The 17,713-nt window shown below is 40.3% G+C and overlaps 2 protein-coding genes across 2 annotated transcripts in view; both read right to left on the minus strand.

Annotated features, from left to right (window-relative positions):
* The window catches only part of n4bp2 (NEDD4 binding protein 2), a 78,927-nt gene extending 68,318 nt beyond the window's left edge, over positions 1-10,609 (minus strand). The window contains exons 1-10 of the mRNA XM_010778031.1: positions 9,972-10,609; positions 8,583-9,582; positions 7,779-7,903; positions 7,533-7,621; positions 6,866-6,942; positions 6,602-6,742; positions 2,897-5,574; positions 2,470-2,555; positions 2,043-2,088; positions 1,596-1,819 (exon numbers count right to left, since the gene is read on the minus strand). Coding sequence (XP_010776333.1) covers positions 1,596-1,819; positions 2,043-2,088; positions 2,470-2,555; positions 2,897-5,574; positions 6,602-6,742; positions 6,866-6,942; positions 7,533-7,621; positions 7,779-7,903; positions 8,583-9,582; positions 9,972-10,236 — 4,731 coding nt within the window. The 5' untranslated portion in view covers positions 10,237-10,609. The remainder of the gene's footprint in view (positions 1-1,595; positions 1,820-2,042; positions 2,089-2,469; positions 2,556-2,896; positions 5,575-6,601; positions 6,743-6,865; positions 6,943-7,532; positions 7,622-7,778; positions 7,904-8,582; positions 9,583-9,971) is intronic.
* Positions 1-17,713, minus strand: part of cp (ceruloplasmin) — a 737,508-nt gene that overhangs the window by 295,181 nt on the left and 424,614 nt on the right. The gene's annotated exons all lie outside the window — the stretch shown is intronic.

Here is a 17,713-nt window from a genome sequence, read left to right on the forward strand (position 1 = left end):
AAAAACAAAATACATTAATAGGAGGCAATGTTTTTTATAATATCACATTGGATATAAATTAATGTTACATTACATTTTTAGACACATCAACTTAGTTGAGGAGAAAATATGCAGATATCGTGTTGGCACATCCANGTTATTGACCAAATACTTATTTTCCACCATAATTTGCAAATAAATTCTTTAAAAATCAGACTGTTATTTTCTGGATTTTTTTTTTCTCATTTTGTCTCTCATAGTTGAGGTATACCTAGGATGAAAATTACAGGCCTCTCATCTTTTTAATGGGAGAACTTGCACAATTGGTGGCTGACTAAATACTTTTTTGCCCCACTGTAAGTGGTGTGGCTGAGTAATTTAAAGGGTTCATGAATAGAGGGGACTTGAATGTGAAATAAGAACAAGAAAATAAAAGTCTAAATGCATGAAAAAGCAGCAGAATATTTGAACTGAAAACTTTAGAACTAAAAGCTTACGTCACCAATAATGTCTAAAATATGTGGAACATGTTGAAGTCAGTATGAAGTCTCCATCAGATGGAAAAGAATAGGCTGAGACAGTCTGTTAAACTCCAGTGACCACGTCATTAGTCTGCTGCTCTAATTATGTCAATTAGAGTTATGACATCATCGTGTTCCCTGACACAGGTGCTTATATTTGAGCTAACGACGTGTCCAGAGATCAAAGGTTTCCATGGTGATTAGTGAGAGGAAAGCATTTTCATTGTTCTGAATGAGAGATAAACCTGTTACATGTGAATGTTTTGTTGAAGAACCGTAACAGATATCGGTGAAATTTCAAAGCGTGAAGCATGTCAAGGAACTTGAGCATCTGAAGTGTACTTTTTGTGTACTTTCGGGTTAATAATGTGGCCTTTTTGGCAGATTAACTAAAGGTGTGCGGCTGCTGTGATGGGGAAAGGTGAGGCTGAAGTTACAATGGGTTTTAATGGAGACATGTTGAAAGTTTTTGTCACTTCATGCCCTCAAGAGGCATTTTGTTTAATTTTTTCGGCTTAATTTTTTTTAATCTTTCAAGCTACGAGATGTTTTCCTACATTTGTCATGAAAAATTATGTCTCAGGAATGTAGGGTTTATTTATGGCAGGTTTAAAATAAATATAAATCTGTCCTCCACTCTAGCTGTGACATAACGCACTCTAAAATCTGAAGAAGGCCTCTTTACCAAGGTCTGAACAATGTTTAATATCTGTAAAAGTAAGAATCAGATTTAAACGTTTTGATGTTTGAACGGAGTTTCTGCGATGTTCAATGTGGGAGAAGAAGCAGCGCAGAATAACCCGGCGGAATAGTAAATAATTTTGTTCGTAGCATGACAATAAAATATGTATGGAATGGCTATGTTTAACAGAAGTGACATAATGTTACATACATACATGAAGTCACATGCTTTGAAATTTAGAGATTTTGTGGACTTTTAAACTGCAGAAATAATGTGTGAAACAAAAACTAAAAGAATCAAATTTGAGGAATAGTTTGGAAAAACTAAAAGGAAATGCGTATAAATAAACACTCGTATTTTATTAATATAAATGACATTTATTACACAGAACAGGATTGAAACAAATGTGATACCTTTTTCACGTTCTCCTGCAAAGCCTGCTCCTCTTTGATAATATCTCTAAGAGACACATGTGGTTGGGACATGTTCCAGTGGTCCATGTATGGCATCGGAGCGCCGGCCTCTGGTTGGCTGTCCAGTGACTCGTAACCATCCGCACTAATAAGGAAACTTGCTGACTGTGATCGCTCTCGAGATCCAGATCTGGACTTCTGTGAGTCTCCCCAGTGTGCTGAACCTATACATTCAGAGGTTGTGAAACAAAATTATGTTGTGTGAAAACCAACTACATTTCTGTTTGAGTGGGACAATAAGGTTGAACACAAATAAAAGTAATTTAAAAAAAACAGATGAAAAGTCTGTGAGTGTGAATGTAACTGAGGTAATAATATGTTGAGCAAAATATGCCGTTATTATCCCATGGTGCTCCATAGATTTGAAATGTGTGTGTGTGTACTTACTTTCCTGAAGCAGGTGAAATGAAAGAGCTGCATGTCTCTGCCTTTCCTGTAAAACAGCATTCACAGTCAAATTAGAAAAACAGGGAGACTCACAATTAGCAGAATATCAGGGTGGATATAACAGAGATGTAATTGTGTTTCCTGCCAAGGCAATACAAATGTAAATTAGCCTATAGCTAACTCTGGGACAGCTAAGAAGCTGTGCACTGTCCTGATACAAAAATGCATAAAATTCTAATTGCATGGATCGAACTGATGTTGGTTAATTATTGCTGTTAAATATGAAACTTGCAATAACTGATGAGTAAAGCTCTGTAAAGGAGCTGCAGATTATGTTGATAACCATGAGAGAAGCATTTCACATTGTCAATGGACATCTTGTTATTATGAACATATCAATTGTTATAATGGCTCTTAACAGGCTCACCTGAATGGTTTCCTTCCACTTTTGGTGGAGCAGTTTGGCCAGGTGCAGGTCCATCTTCACTGCATAATCATCAGTTGGGCATGATCCTGAATATCGTTGACAGGAGAGGATAGACACACTTTTGTCAGTTTTAAATACCAGGGTAGTATAAACGCTTCTTTTTTTGGTACAGCTTAACGCAAAATGCTTGCTGCTTGTCAGAATGTATAACAGTGTATTACATTTCAATTCAGAGGGCAGCTGCATACAGAATCCTTTATCATTTTATAAAAACAACATAAACTGCCCCCTTACGTTTTCTACTGACTCCTAAAACAGTATCAGTAGCTGCAACTTTTGGTTTGGCAAATTACAACAATCACGCATGTCATTCCTCGTCTTTGGTGAATGTGCTATCACATGATATGCATCTTCTGTTTTTAATTACCTGGGTCTACTCCTACAGGTCCAAACAGCTCAGTGAGCTGCAGAGCCAGCTCCGTGGGTAGTTTCAGCTCCACACTCTGAATGTCCATGTGGCTGCTCCTCCTCTCCTCCATGATCCTCCTTTCACTCCTCTCCTTCTGGTTTTGCTCACTCTCCTCTAACTCAGCCTGCAGCAGCCGGTGAACCTCTTCCATGCTGGCAATCTCTTCCTCAATCTCAACTCTTGACTCTTCAATTATTACTCCGTCTTCTGAGCTTTGACCCCAAACGCCACCTTCCAAAACAGCTTCTGAGGCAACCTTGTGTTCAGTGACGCCACATCTCCCTCCTTCGTTTACGCCATGAGGAAGACTGAGTTCTGTTTGAAGAGATCTTTCTAAGTGTGAGGTTGTATCAGGATGCTCTTTGTTTTGAACTTGAACAGCGGCACCTCCTAAACTGAGCACATCAGTATTATTGTTGCTCTCATCTGATTCTCCAACTGTGTCAGAGGTTGACTGCTCACCATGCTGCTCTCCCTTTGGCTGACCTTCAGGGTGATGCTCGTCTAAAACATTAGGACATAAGCTATTTCCTTCAGGTTTGTCCAAAGCTCCAAACAGACTGGATGTGATCTGCTCATCTTCATCCCCACCACCATCGTCCTCCTCTCTCCCACCATCGTCCTCTCTGAAGAACCTCTCTCCGGAGTCCAGCAGCAGGTTGGTCGTCCATTCCAAGTCCTGATGGCATTTGTCATACAGATCTTCTAACATATCGAAACTCACCAGTTTGAAATGGCGGCTGAGGATGCGCAGGCTCTCAAGCTGGTCTTGAGTTGACCCGATATCTTTCTCCTCCACCTGTGTGCCTTTCTCATGCGCCACGTGGTAGGGCACCTCTCTTTGGCCGGAGTGGTGAACTGCCACAGCTGCAGAGACGGCGGAGGAACGCTCTGGTACAAAGCGAAAGGAGTCTCCAGACAGGACTGTGATGTCCCCGGTGACCACTGCATCATCACTGCTGTTTTTATGGTTGAGACGCCATAGGAGGGCAAAGTCTTGAGGTTCAGTTTGGGTGTGGTGGCCTCCGTCTACCAGAGGAAGAGGAAGAGGGGAAGGAGGCTGCAGCTGGACCTCAGAATTGGACTCGATGGACAGATCAGTGTTTGGTTTAATACTAAGGCTAATGTCACAGTTGTCAGGTTCAATATCTGTCTTAATACTGTCCTGAGTGCTGTTTATACTTTGGGTTGAGGTATTGGGACTTTCAAGATTGTTCATTGAAGAAGCAGGACAGTTTTGAGTGAAGGTGAGGGCTAGTTTGCACTGTTTCCCTGATCTACGACCGGGGCGCAGCCTTCTTTCCTGACTGCCTCCACTGATGGAACGGCTCTCTGTTTCTACAGAGCCTTCACACACAGGACTCTGACACGCATCACTAACATGACTCTGATCAGCCTCAACACTTGTCTCAGGCTCTGTGCGTACCTCACATTCAATATTGTGGCTTGCTTGCCCATCATGGCATACACTTGCCTCCACAGTGTTGGGGGTGTCGAGTAAACTAGCAATTGGATCAGAGAGGGGATTTGTTTGGATAGTTGATATCACATCTACAGAGCCTGTTTCGCTTCCCATCTCTAACACATTCCCTCCGGTTGTTCTACTAGCTTCATTTTCAGTTTTCTGTCCCTCCCAATGATCTATTCTCGAGTCCTTGACCTTCGCAGAGTCAGCTGTCTTCCAGTCTAACACACAGTCAGGTAATTCAGCTCTGCTGAAGTTATCCCGGGTTATGTTTTGTTGACTCTCGTCTCTGTTGGATCTACTTTCATGGCAGTCCCCATATATACCAGCTGCCTCTTCTTCTTCCTTTAATTCGTCTGTAGGGGTTGGGGAAAGAGAAGACGAACGGGAAGAGTCGGTCTGAATGTCAGCTACTCCCGTCTGAATAAGATCCAGAAGCTTCTGAAACTCTGTCACATTTGATCCAGACTGCACTTTTGTTTTCTTTTTCTGAGCTTCTTGAGACACTTCTTCTTTCTTCCCATTTGCTTCTTCATGTTTTTCACTTCTCCTCACCTGTCTCTGCTCCAGGGACCCTTCAGAAGGCCAATCTCCTACAAAATCCAACATGTAAGGCCTTCCCTTCTCTCTCCCATCCCTCACTATTTCAACCCCTTCTGCTTCCTTTGATTTTTCCTTCTCCTTTGCCTCGCTGTCTGATTGGTTAGTATCTTTCACCACATCTGCAGGCTCCGACCTATCAAAATCAGACCTCCTGCTTGGCCTTTCTCTCCTCACTCTTTGTGCAATAGACTCAGAGAAAGCCACGGGCAATTCATCTCCACGATGACCTTCGCTCATTACAGATTCAACAATACAGTCAGGGATTCTCTGATCTCCTATTGGAAGATTTGAATCTATCTGGGCGTCCAACTCAGAATCTAATTCGCCCAAATCCATATTTTCCTCCTCGTCATTTATTTCAGGGTGTTCCGTAAAACTTTCTGTATGTTGTAAATTAAGAGACTCCGCAGATTCGTTGGGGCCATCTTCCAGCATGCCCACCTCACCAGAGCGACCAATAGATGATACGTCAGGGAGAGAGGAAAACAGCTGAGGGCGGGGCTTAAATCCATCAGTCAATCCAGGCTGCCCCACAAGGTCAGGGCGAGGTGTTTCAGAAGACACCGGCCTAGAGGAAAATAAATATATGAAATGGTACAATTAAAATAACTCATTATGGGAAAAAAATATCAACATTTGGTCTGATTTAGGCCAATGATGTTGCATGAATTACGTTTATTAGATGAACAAAAAATCGATTGATATTCATTAATTGGAGGCGTGTGGTGCAGTGAGTTGGGCCTTGGTGTTCGGATCAGGGGATCACAGGTTCAAACCCCGCTTCAGTCAACATGTCGTTGTGTCCCTGGGCAAGAGACTTCACCCCAAATTTCTCCTGTGGGGATTGCCCACAGTATTGAGTATGTAAATCGTTTTGGATTAAAGCGTCTAACAAGTAACATGTAATGTTAATTAACCACAATGGGTTTTACAACCTTCTGTGCAATTATAAAACTCAGATTATCCATTTCTTACTTTCTTTGATTAGGAAACTTGAAAAAAACAATGAGGGAGAACCCTCATCTCCCATGGTGACAAGGTACATACAATATATGCAGTCACAATCAAAATGCAAAAAATAAATAAGAAAAATAAATGAAGGCATTGATTGATACAACTAGGTTAGCAATTGAACACTGGAATTTTTTCAGCGGTGTAAGTGAGGTCAACTTAAAAATATTGTTCACTTAAGGGAAACAGTAATGGAGAGCTAAATGCAGTAGGAAAAATTGAGAAATGTTTATGTAAATATATATTCCAAATTAATACTCATTCGTTTTTATTGGAAAATGTACTATAAACTAGAGACTATATATGGTTGTAATGCGGTGAAATTAAAAATAATGATACGATTGGTTTAGATTTCATCAGTTCTCAGCAAGAATCGTAATATTGTGCTCTTTGAGACTACACTCAGTCAGTTTCAGTACTGTTTAAATTACTTGACTTTGGCAATATTTACATGGACACTTTTAATAAATAAATAAATGATAAGCTTTGCAGGTTGTGTCAGACATAATGGGCCAAAACTGAATTAAATGTGATACAAATCAAACGTCCTGTCTCCAATACAAACATTCATAGTTGAAACTCACTGTGGGCTTCTGTTCTCCATTGCAAGCCGCTGTTTCACCTCAGGCATCTGTGAGCCAATGATGGACTGGACTGTGACGTAGCGCTCATAAGAATTAAGCATGCGTCGGATTTTTTCCAATGGCACATCATGTTTGGTACGTCTGCATATGCATGAAGAGAAAACATAGAAACACATTAACAGAGTTACAAAACACACATCTGGGGTATATAAAATAATCTACAGGAAAAACAGATTGCTGCTGTAATTATTCCCTCTCCCTCACCTCTCAAGTTCTCTGGGCTTGCTCTTCCACCAAGTGTCCGGCTCTCGGAACAGCACCTTGTATCCATTTTTCAGTGCCTACAACAGACAGGGGACCAACCATTTTTTTACGGTTCAGAACAAAATTATCTATACTAAGTCCAGCAACTTTTTAAACCAACCTTTCCTCAAATGCTTTGTACTCCAACAATATATTTGTTTAAGAACTACATTCTTTGTCCACCTGATAAAATAGGTATAATAATGTTTTTGTCTTATGTCCTATATAATATGCTGCATTGTAGGAGGTGATTGGGATTTAAGACTTCCATTGCCATAACTAAACTGTAGCTAATGTGCATATGACAATAACATCCTTTAATCTTTCATCAACAGCCCTGGGGATTCATCGGCAGGTTATTAAGGTAAAAATGATGCAATGAAACGTGCTCCAGTAAGTACATTTTGAGTAATACATTAATGCATTAAATGGCTAATCAGACAGTATTAGTATTCAATGACAGGGCAAAACCGAGACGTAGCTGAAGGTTATCTCTGCAGTACTAAAGTATTCATCAGGCTGAGTTTTATGAACTTCTCCTCCAAAACAATTATTGTTACAGCAAAATCAGTTAGCCATGGAAGAGCTGAGTAACCATGCTTTATGTAAAACAGGCGAGCAGACTGACCTGAGCCACATAGGGTTTCATCTCCCAGCCCTGCATGTTGGTATTGTCAATGATGATGGGGTTGGCGCCCCTTTCAAACGCCTCCTTGGCTATTGAATAAAGTTCAAACAAGAGAAACAGAGCACTTGTCATTTTACACACAGCACTCAAATGAAACAATGTCAATCAATGACATAGATAAAACAATCTATTGACTTGCTACTGATGCATCACATCTTACCATAGCTGTTGGTGTGTGTTGTTTACCTTGTTTATGGTTCCACTCATGGGCCTCCCCCAGAGCATTGGGGTCAAACTGATATTCTCCGTGACGAGTGAAATAATTGTCAGTGCTCAGAATAACCCCACCTCGGTTGTGCTCTAACAAGGCTCTGCACCAAAAAAGAGCAACATTGTGTGTGTTTTTTTGATAATGTTGGGAAAACACTGAATGTACTCTTTCAATATCAGAATATCACATGATAACAAAGACCCTACATAGCTGTGTGTACATGACAGGACATATGATTACCTAGAAAAGCTTCAGGACACACTGTTAAGGGATATGATAGCTATGTGACAACGATTAACATCATGAATCAGCCTCTATGGAGATAGACATATGACAAGCATGATCCTTTCTGACGTGGGCCTTAGCTAATCTAAACTAAACATTCTATACTGCTTTGAACCGGTATTTCTGCATCTTGTGACTGTGTAACAGCCTCTCTTGTATGTAAGAATGTGAAGGACACTGTTCAGGAACTAGTTGTACCATATGCTCTATGTGATGACTACTTCCATTCTTGCAAGGATAATAAATACATGTATCCGGATATTGAAGCTCAAGCCGGTGACGAGTGATATTTTTCTAACAGATGATAATTCCTGTATTATTTAAAGCAGGCTCAATTTTAAATGTTCTTCAATGAGAGAAAGACAGACAGCACCACATCAATTGAACCTGTGTTTTCTATCAAAATAAGTTATACAATCCTAAATTGACCCATACCAGCATATGTTAGTAAAGTTTAAAGCGTATTGCTTTTTGGAGTACCCCAGCATTCTCACCTTGCCAAGGTAGACTTCCCAGATCCTGGAGGCCCGCGTAACAACACAAGGACCCTCCCTTCCAAGCGTAGCCTGCTGTACTGGGGGGGGGGATGTGGCCCAGCAGACAGGGCCCAGGACTTTGGGATAGTAGCAGAAGGTCTGAGCGGTGCCTGGCCGACCGGGCCCTGACTCGGCCAGGGAGAGGCATGCCTGGGCATCCTGGGCCAGTTGGAAGCCACAGGGGTAATGAAGGCTGGCCCCTGGTTTCCATGGACACGGGGAGAAAACACTGGTGCCTGAGGGTTCCAGGGCAAAGGTATGTAGCCAAGCGGTTCCTGATTCAACATGTTTACCTTAGATCTCGCTCCTCCAACTATTGCTTTAGAGGGCATGACCCTGGCACTGTCTGGTAGAGTGTGCAATGGGTCTTGCTTTTTATACACCTGGAAAGCCGAGGGACGTCCCGAGGCTGCCAGGTCCAGAGGAGATTTAGTCTTGTTTGCAGGATTCTCTGTCACCAGATGTGTAAAATCCACCCTCGACAGCTGCTTCTCAACCATTTCATCTTCCCAAATGCTAAGCTGGTCAAGCGGAGAGGAGGCTCTGGAAATATGCTCCACTGGGCCACCTCCAGAGGATCCTCTAGATCCAGGTTGCATGCTGGACTGAAGCACCTCAGGGAGGACCTGCTGTGGGAATGGTGGTGGAGGGAAAGAGGAAAGGGACATACCAACAGATAAATACGGGCTGCTGTGGTGATCTTCCTTAGCGTATTGTTGTGCGGTTAGTGTCTCTAGCTCCTGATCGACAAGCAAGTCCAGCTCTTCTGTCAGGAGGTTGGTGGAGGGAGGAGAGGGCAGCTGAGGTGGTTTGGAGGAGTCAGGTCTAGGTTCAGAAAAGTGAAGCGGTCTGAGAAGGGCTGCAGCAGTGAGCTCAAAGCCAGAAACATGAGAAGGCATAGGGGCTGCAACTTCAGCAGCCACAGACAGCTCCAAGAGAGAGTCCATTGCATTTTCAACTGCAACACAAAAAGAGTGGGGTTTCAAGTCATGATTCAATGTTGCAATACTGTATTCAATTTGAATTGATCGTTAAAGGAAAAAACATAGTTTTAAAAGTGTAATAAAAATAATAAGTAACAGATTCTGTCTGACACATACAATATATATATGTTATTCAGGAACATAGTGCGGGACTCTAAAAAGGCACAACAGGTGGAACAGGCTGGAGAGCCAAGGAATGCAAGGTGCAGTTTTGTTTAGAGGACTACTGATACTGTCAATAATAATGGAACTATGCAGTAATATCATGTAGTAAATATCTGTCAGAAATACACAGCTAACAAGCTAACTGGCTTAGCACACTAAATAGTCACACAGCAGGTTTGTCTTCCGTGTTTAGTGCTACCTTTAAAATCACACTCGGACAGCACGATGTATATAACTTCGGGGTCCAGGTGTGAGAACATCTCCTTCATGCTTTGGACGATTGTCTCCTTTTCGGAGCTGGAGAGCGAAGTGCTGGATGTAAAGTTGTTGGCCATGGCACCGTCAAATCCCGGAGGTAGTCGGTTGAGGCTCCCCCCCTCCAGCGGCCCGCCGCCTGGGACTCTGGCCGGGCTCTGGCCGTTTTTCTTCCGCCGAGGCATACCGGAGCCACCGTCCCCTCGCATTAGCGGCTACACGGTGCTAACTAACTAGCAGAGAAGCTACAGAAAGGGTGTCCGGGAGCTGAAATCATGCTTCTTTAGAGTCGGGGAGAGTAACCAAAGTGCAACAACTCAAGGTTAGAATATCTAAACAGCACTCCAAGTGGTGGAAATACATCAGATAGTGTGAATCGTGCCAAGTCCGCCTGAAATGTGTAAACCGGAAATCAACACAGCACTTCAAAATAAAAGGTTTCCCGGCACAGGGTCCCTAATAATGAGAATTGAGTTTGCCCCTCGGAACAATGCCTGGACTGATGTGGATGAAACCGATGAAACAGTGGTGTTACTTTGGTTTGATAAAGCAGTGTGTTATTTGTGCCCGCTACTGACATTTGCATCTCATTTGGTGGAAGTTTTATATAGATCTGTCTATGCATGTTTTTATTATTATTGAAACGTTTGGCTGATACGTTTGTTTGTTTGTTTTTTCTTTTCATATTCTTGTGTTTTTTATATATATATTTCAATACATTTCACAAAAAAACTTGTTCCTAAACACCAAATCTGTATCATAGGAAACTGTCTATAGCCTACTACCAAGAACAGAATAATCTAACATGAACATAACATGAACACAAACAAGTTGAAAAGTGATGAATACCAAAATAAAAAACATTTCACACATGAGACATTTATTAAATAGCATACGCGTTTTTACTCTCGTTTGAAAAATCATAATTGAAAAAAGTATGCTTTTTCATGGGATCTCAAATTGTCAAAATGTCGTTAATAGATACCTGCCTTAAATATTTCCATACACGATTTCAATCCTTTAAAGTAATCAGAACAAATTATTTGAATTGTTCTATATTATAGTATTCGGGCACATATGGGTTATGAAAAAGTATGAAAAATACAATTAAAATATTACTTGAGTAGAGGTACAGAACAGGGGCCGTTCTAGGGGGGGCAGTGCCCCCCTAACACTGACTTTGGTCCCCCTGTGGCCCCCCTGAAAATGAAAAAAAATGAAAAAGTTTATGATTAAACGATTTCTTGGCTGACGGAATAGGCGGAACTAACGATATTTGTCATTCTAGTCGGACCCATTAGAGCAGGGGTCTCCAACACGTTGATCAAAGCTACCGGTAGCTCACAAGCCCTCAATAAGTAGCTCCCCAAGCAAATCCGAAATGTAAAAATACACACACAAAAAAAGGAAATGTAATTAAAAGAATCTACCCTATGCATAAACGAAACCTCAATCATAGTGAACTCTATACTTACTACAACTCTATGGCCGTTTCTCAATCGCGAGGAAACTGGCTTCCAAGCCAATATTTCAAGGATACTACGTCATCGAGTGCCGCCGAAGGACTGTTCCAATCTCCAGCATACTTGGAATTCCACCGAGGCCACGTCCTTGGTTTGGGGCAGGTAATTTCGAGGCTGCACATGGGTAGACTTCGCGTCCTTCAATTCCCCACAATGCTTTGCGCACGGACCAGTTTCAAAAACCCTTGCGGCGAATGGCTGAACCGACGCAGCAGCACACATTTAAATGTAAGTATGTAGTGGCGTAGAACATGTGTTGGTCAATATTTTACTTTGTTGCATTTGTTATCACCAAAAATGTGTTGCGTGAAAGTAGAGCAAGTTCATAATTAGATAGACATCGTGAGGTATTTATTTTCGGTACAGTTTATGTTGAAACCGTTAGAGAGAGTGGCACACTTGTTAGCCTGTTCCATTCTTCTTTGTTTTCCGAAGCCGTGGCTTGGAAGTATACTTGCTTCGTTTCTGCAGGAAGTGACTTGGAAGTACGGCTTCGGAAAACAAAGAAGAATGGAACAGGCTAACAAGTGTGCCACTCNGAACGGCAATGTCCGTGGCTGTCTCCTCCTGATTGGTGGAGTTGGCCCAATAGCCGGAGCGCCACTTCTGTGACGTCACAGTTCAAATCTGGATCAGTCAGTATCAGATCCGTTGCAGCCCCTTTTTAAGAGATTTGGGTATGGAGGAAAAGAGAGAGGGTTGTGTTCTCTGACACTTGGTGAGTTCCCTGGAACACCGGGGACACATATTCCTGTATAAAAGACGTACAAAAGTGCATTTTGCATGATAGGTCACCTTTAAACATTTTTATTCCAAAGCCAACTTTTTGATGAAAGTAAAATAATGTAATAAAATATATTGTTCTCTGTCCTTTGTCTTTGACTGATGGATGTGCCAACATAATATCTGCATTCTTTTGTCTTAACATAATTGCTGTGATAATGCTAAATGTTTAATGTAACAGTTGACATATATTTTAAGGTATTTCTGAGCTTTCGTCACAAACCGTGTTTTAGTCTAAATTCTATAATGAATGTGTTTTGTTATTTAGCTTGTTACACAATATAAAGACTTTTAAAAATATAAAATATGACATTTAAATAATATTATTTTTGTACATGTGTTTTTTAAATATTTGTTGTATGCTTTTAAAAGTCATCAACAGTAGCATAGTCTTCGAAGCATATATAACATTCAATTTCATGTACATAATGTTGTATGTGGTTGCCAATTTATTTTTTGAATATATTTGGATAATTTTGAACAATGAAATGAAATGCTTTGTATCTTATTGAGCTACCACTTACAAATCCATTCACCATGTTGTCCAGTATGTAAACTCAGTGTATCTGGAGTGGGGCAAATTGTGTCATCTGTGTGTCCCAGTTTTGTGAGGCCTCAATGTTGGTCAGCAGACGCATTTGAATAAAATATTTGAATGATGCAATAGTGTGAAGGTGGATTAATAATTGAGTAAATCAAGATTAATTTCCAAGAACTTGATTGAGATAAAAGCCTCTAGCCATAGATTGTCATTGAAGATCTGAAATGGAACAATGGCACTACAAAAGATGGTTTATTACTTATTTTGTTAAATCAAATCTTTGGAGATACAATCAATATTGAATTTATTTCTGAAGATCCCTGATTAATATACTTACCACTGAGGTTTAAAATATGTATCAGTGTGTAAAACTGGCAACAGGCTGACATGAAAACAAAAAACAAGATGACACATTGTTATTTAGTTTTAAATAATTGTGGTCTTTACCACAGCCAACATAAATAAATCTGTCTTTAAGAACAGGATATCTTCTCATTCAGAAAAACCATGCCAGTGAGTCAAATTAGAGCAGTATAAACATGGCAAGCAAAACCATCTATTTGGAAACCCGTTGAGCAGCATCACCTAAACAAGTAGGTCGTATTAAATATCAACTCCCTATATGATATCCTGATTATAACTTCAAACCCAAACACTGTCTATACATATAACTTTTAAACTTTTCACATAAATCCCCCAAAACAACTTTTGTGAGCTATTCAAAGTTGGTCCTTTAGACTTTGGAAGAGTTATGCTTGCGATACAGGCCACTTACATTTTTCTTCGGAATAAAGTCTTTATGGAAGAGGATGTGGCAAGGTTGGGTTTGTCAACATCTGTAAATAATTTTCAGATCATTACCCCCTGATCTACAACAACCCCAAATGGCCATAGGATCCCTTAACATTGTCTTATTTGATGATTGTTAACTTCTCCACACCTCAGTTTGATGCTATGGTTAATCCTTTTGTGGGCCTATATCTTATCTAGTGATCACATCAAAGCCAAGAATAGCACGTATATCTGGACCAACAGAAGACAAGAACTGAAAAAAAATTTCCACTCAACCCAACCAATCATTGCCTTAACTTCCTTTAACGGAAAAATCTGCGCAGGACGTGATATCTCTGAGTAAAACCTGTTTCACTTGTCTTTAACTCTTGGTCATCATCACACATGGACGGGCCATACATTTTCATTTTCATCCTCTTAGGTTTTTCTTTTGATACCATTTTTGGAATTAATTAATTACACTTCCATTTGGAATGATTCATTTTGACATGTTCATTTTATTTTAGAACCTTAATGTGAAAACACTGACTACATATGTTTATTTTCCAGGAGTTGTATCCTTCAGTCATTGGACCTCTGGATCAGAGTTGGAGATGACAGTCAGACCAGGAGAAAACATCACTCTCTACTGTGACTGCAAGTTATCAACCGGAGTATACATCGTGTGGTACAGGAACTGCTCTCATGAGAACCAGCCTTCTCTTGTCCTTAAAAATGAATGGACACAAACCACAAACATTGAACGCGTACTTAATCCTCTCCCTCGTTTCCACTTTGTGAGAAACTCTTCCTCCGAGTGCTATGACCTGCTGGTCATTAACATCACTGAGACCGATGAAGGGCTCTACTACTGTGGAACTGAAACGTTTGATGTGGAGAGTGAAAAACAAATTATTCGCAGACATCTTTACACAAATGGCAACGTCTCAACAAGAATCCGATTAAGTAAGTGTGCTGTTCCAGTGTTGTACCTGCAAGATATATGTGTGAGTGAAGTGTATGGAATCAATTGACTTAATGTTCATGGTACAGTATTGACTGTAAACATTGTTACAAATCATTTCCTTAATGCTCGGGCTGCATGTTTCATCCATATGTATTTATTCTTTATTTTTGTGCATGGTGAGCTTTGGGATGATTCTACATTTCAGGCTCAAGCAATATTGATTCATACATTGCATTTGCTGTAATTAGTTAAAAGAAGTATAATACAAGACAAGCACAAGTTTCATTTGAGGGCCATACTGCATTATACTTTTTGAATTAGCTGAGGGCTGTTTCAAAATGGCATGGGGGCCAAATGTGGACACCCCTGGATTAAGCTAATCGACAAAACTTTTTGTTTTAGACTCTAGTGAGCCTGATCACAATGAGACTTCACAAAACTGCGGTTTAATGCGAGACTGCAATGGTGTGTGCTGGGTGCTGCTGTTCTCTCTGTGTCCAGCTGTTGCTGCTCTGTCCTTTCTCCTCTCCTCACTCCTGGTCTATCACCTCTGTAAGAAAGAAGGTAACTAATGTGTATCTCACTTTTAAAGTTGAACTTGTAATGTCAGACATATCTGTGATAATTCATTCACAATTATTCTCTTCTCTTGATACTGTGTGAGTGTACCATGCTGTAATGATGACGTATTGATTTCCGCAGTTAAAGAACCTCAAACTGATCAGCAAACACCTCAAACAAGACTAAATCAGGTAGGTGAAACAGTAAAATATAATCATCATGACAATAAATCTGAAAATTATTATAATTCTAAACAACAATTGTAACATTTAAGGATGAAGATGTGTGTTATGCTGCACCGGAAATTCGCCCGGCGTCACATAGACCAAAGAGGACGACAACCCAGAGATCTGACTTCAGCACCTATTCTGCCATCAACACTTCTAGGATTTAAAGAGTTTGAACAACAGCACAAAGTAGAATCTATGACATGTGTAAGAAAATGTGCATTAAATACATTTCAGTCAGAAAACTCACGTGTTTCTTTGATATATTTATTAGAAGCAGCATGTACTTTGAGTTTGGCGTCTAGGCTCGGGCCTCATCACTCCACAGACTTACAGAGCACATTGAGTGATGATTAGATAACTATCCCCTGAGCCTACAGGAGGGTGCTGGGGTGGAAGCTGGGGTGGTGGAGGAGCAGTGTCCGGTGCCTTGCTCAAGGGCAGATCTGAGTTATATAGGTTTAGCACAGGGGTCGGCAACCCGCGGCTCTCTAAAAATATTTGTAGGACTATTTAAATGTTGTTGCATGGTTGAAAATGTTTCGTATCTTGTATTTTGAGGTGATACTGTGACACATAAATAAAAAACGGTGTTAATTAGGTCAACTAAATGATGCGTCATATCCTGCTACGGTCCCGCGCCAGCGCCTTTTCTTGCAGGCGAATAACCTGACCCGCGGCTCGATGAGCGACCTATGGATAAATAAAATAAAATAAAAGTATCGGAGGAACACAGGATTTAATTCTGCGTGGACAAAGTTATCTGCTTTCACAGCAAACGATGCTGGCTTACCGGTATGTTTGATATGTAGAGAGAAGTTATCAAAGGTGCTGCAGCCTTTAAGTATCGAGGGAAAAAACGGAAGAGGAAGACAGCTGTCAGTCATAGTTCAATCAGTAAACTCTTTTTAGGGTGCAGCTATATGTTTTATTTATTTCAAAGTGGGTCAATTTTAATTGTATTTTTTCCTTCAAATGTGCAGAGGACTCCCCAAGTGCTGTGTTTAATTTATTTTAAAGTAGGCCTGTATTATTTTTTTATTCTCCTTATAAGAGTTCTTTGTACTCAATTTTATAATATAATAAATAATAAATGCAAAAAAACTGTAGTTTTTGTCTATGATATAACAATAAATACAACTTTATAAGCTATCAAATATGTTTTGCGGCTCCAGCTAAAACAAATTGTTGAAAAAGGGGGTAAAATGGCTCTTTTGGTCAAAAAGCTTGCAGACCCCTGGTTTAGGAGAACGTGTTTGGTTGGTTGTAAGAGGGACAAGGCACGTCACGTTTAAATGTATCATTGGTGCTTTAGTTGACTGCCTGAACTAGCTTGGAGGCTTCGCCCCATTTGTAGTAGTAGTTAATTTGTAAAGTTTATATATTGCAAAGTTCTCTATATGTACTCTCTAAATTATTCTATTTCTAATTTCCTGACACCACTTAAAACATTCTAAAAGCTAGCTGCAGCATACAGTACAGTAAAGCATGGTAGATGGTAACAATAACTTTTGTGTAAGGGTTATTCAAATGTGTCTGTAATTGTTCAGAATGCTGATGGAGTAAGATGTGAAGTAGTAAACCAAAAGAACGCTGGATGAGGAAGACAACAAGCTGTCCTGAAGAGCCTGAACGAGACACAATGTGCCATCTTGGTTTTGAAATGATTCCCTAAAGCAGCTGGAACTTTACATCATAATTACAATTACAATAACACATTTCCAAAATGAAAATAAAACAATACAATCAGCATTACTTTACATCTAATGTGACATTAACAAAAACATAAACACCTACTGATATTTATTTAGTTTCCCATTAAATGATTTCCCTTTGGCAGACCATAACAATGGCAGTAACAATACATCCATAATACACCTAATTATTTAGGACTGTCGCAACTGTCTGAAATTGATTCATGAAAACATTATATACTGGCTATATTCTTCCTTTATTATTTTATTTTTCAGAAAATAGATGTGACTTTTCCCTTCCACAATTACAAGTAAAAATTGATCAGATGTGCACATTGATCTCCATTGTTGTTGTAAAATACGTGAGTGAAGCCTGCGACCTAGTTCAGGCTATCAACCTGAGCTACAATGATACATGAACATGACGTGCCTGCACTCATACTGTACCACCAACCAAACACGTTCTCCTAAATCTGGTGCTCTTTTTAAGCTGCCAGTCTTGCCATCTCTCTCTGCTCTACTTCTGCACCACTGCTGCTTTCTGCCCCAGCATCCACCTGTAGGCTCCGGCGATTCTGTTATTTAATAAGCACTTTTTGTAAAAATGTCTTGTTGAGTG

The sequence above is a fragment of the Notothenia coriiceps genome, unplaced genomic scaffold (genome assembly GCF_000735185.1).
Source record: "Notothenia coriiceps isolate Sejong01 unplaced genomic scaffold, NC01 NC01_scaffold00018996, whole genome shotgun sequence".
NCBI lineage: Eukaryota > Metazoa > Chordata > Actinopteri > Perciformes > Nototheniidae > Notothenia > Notothenia coriiceps.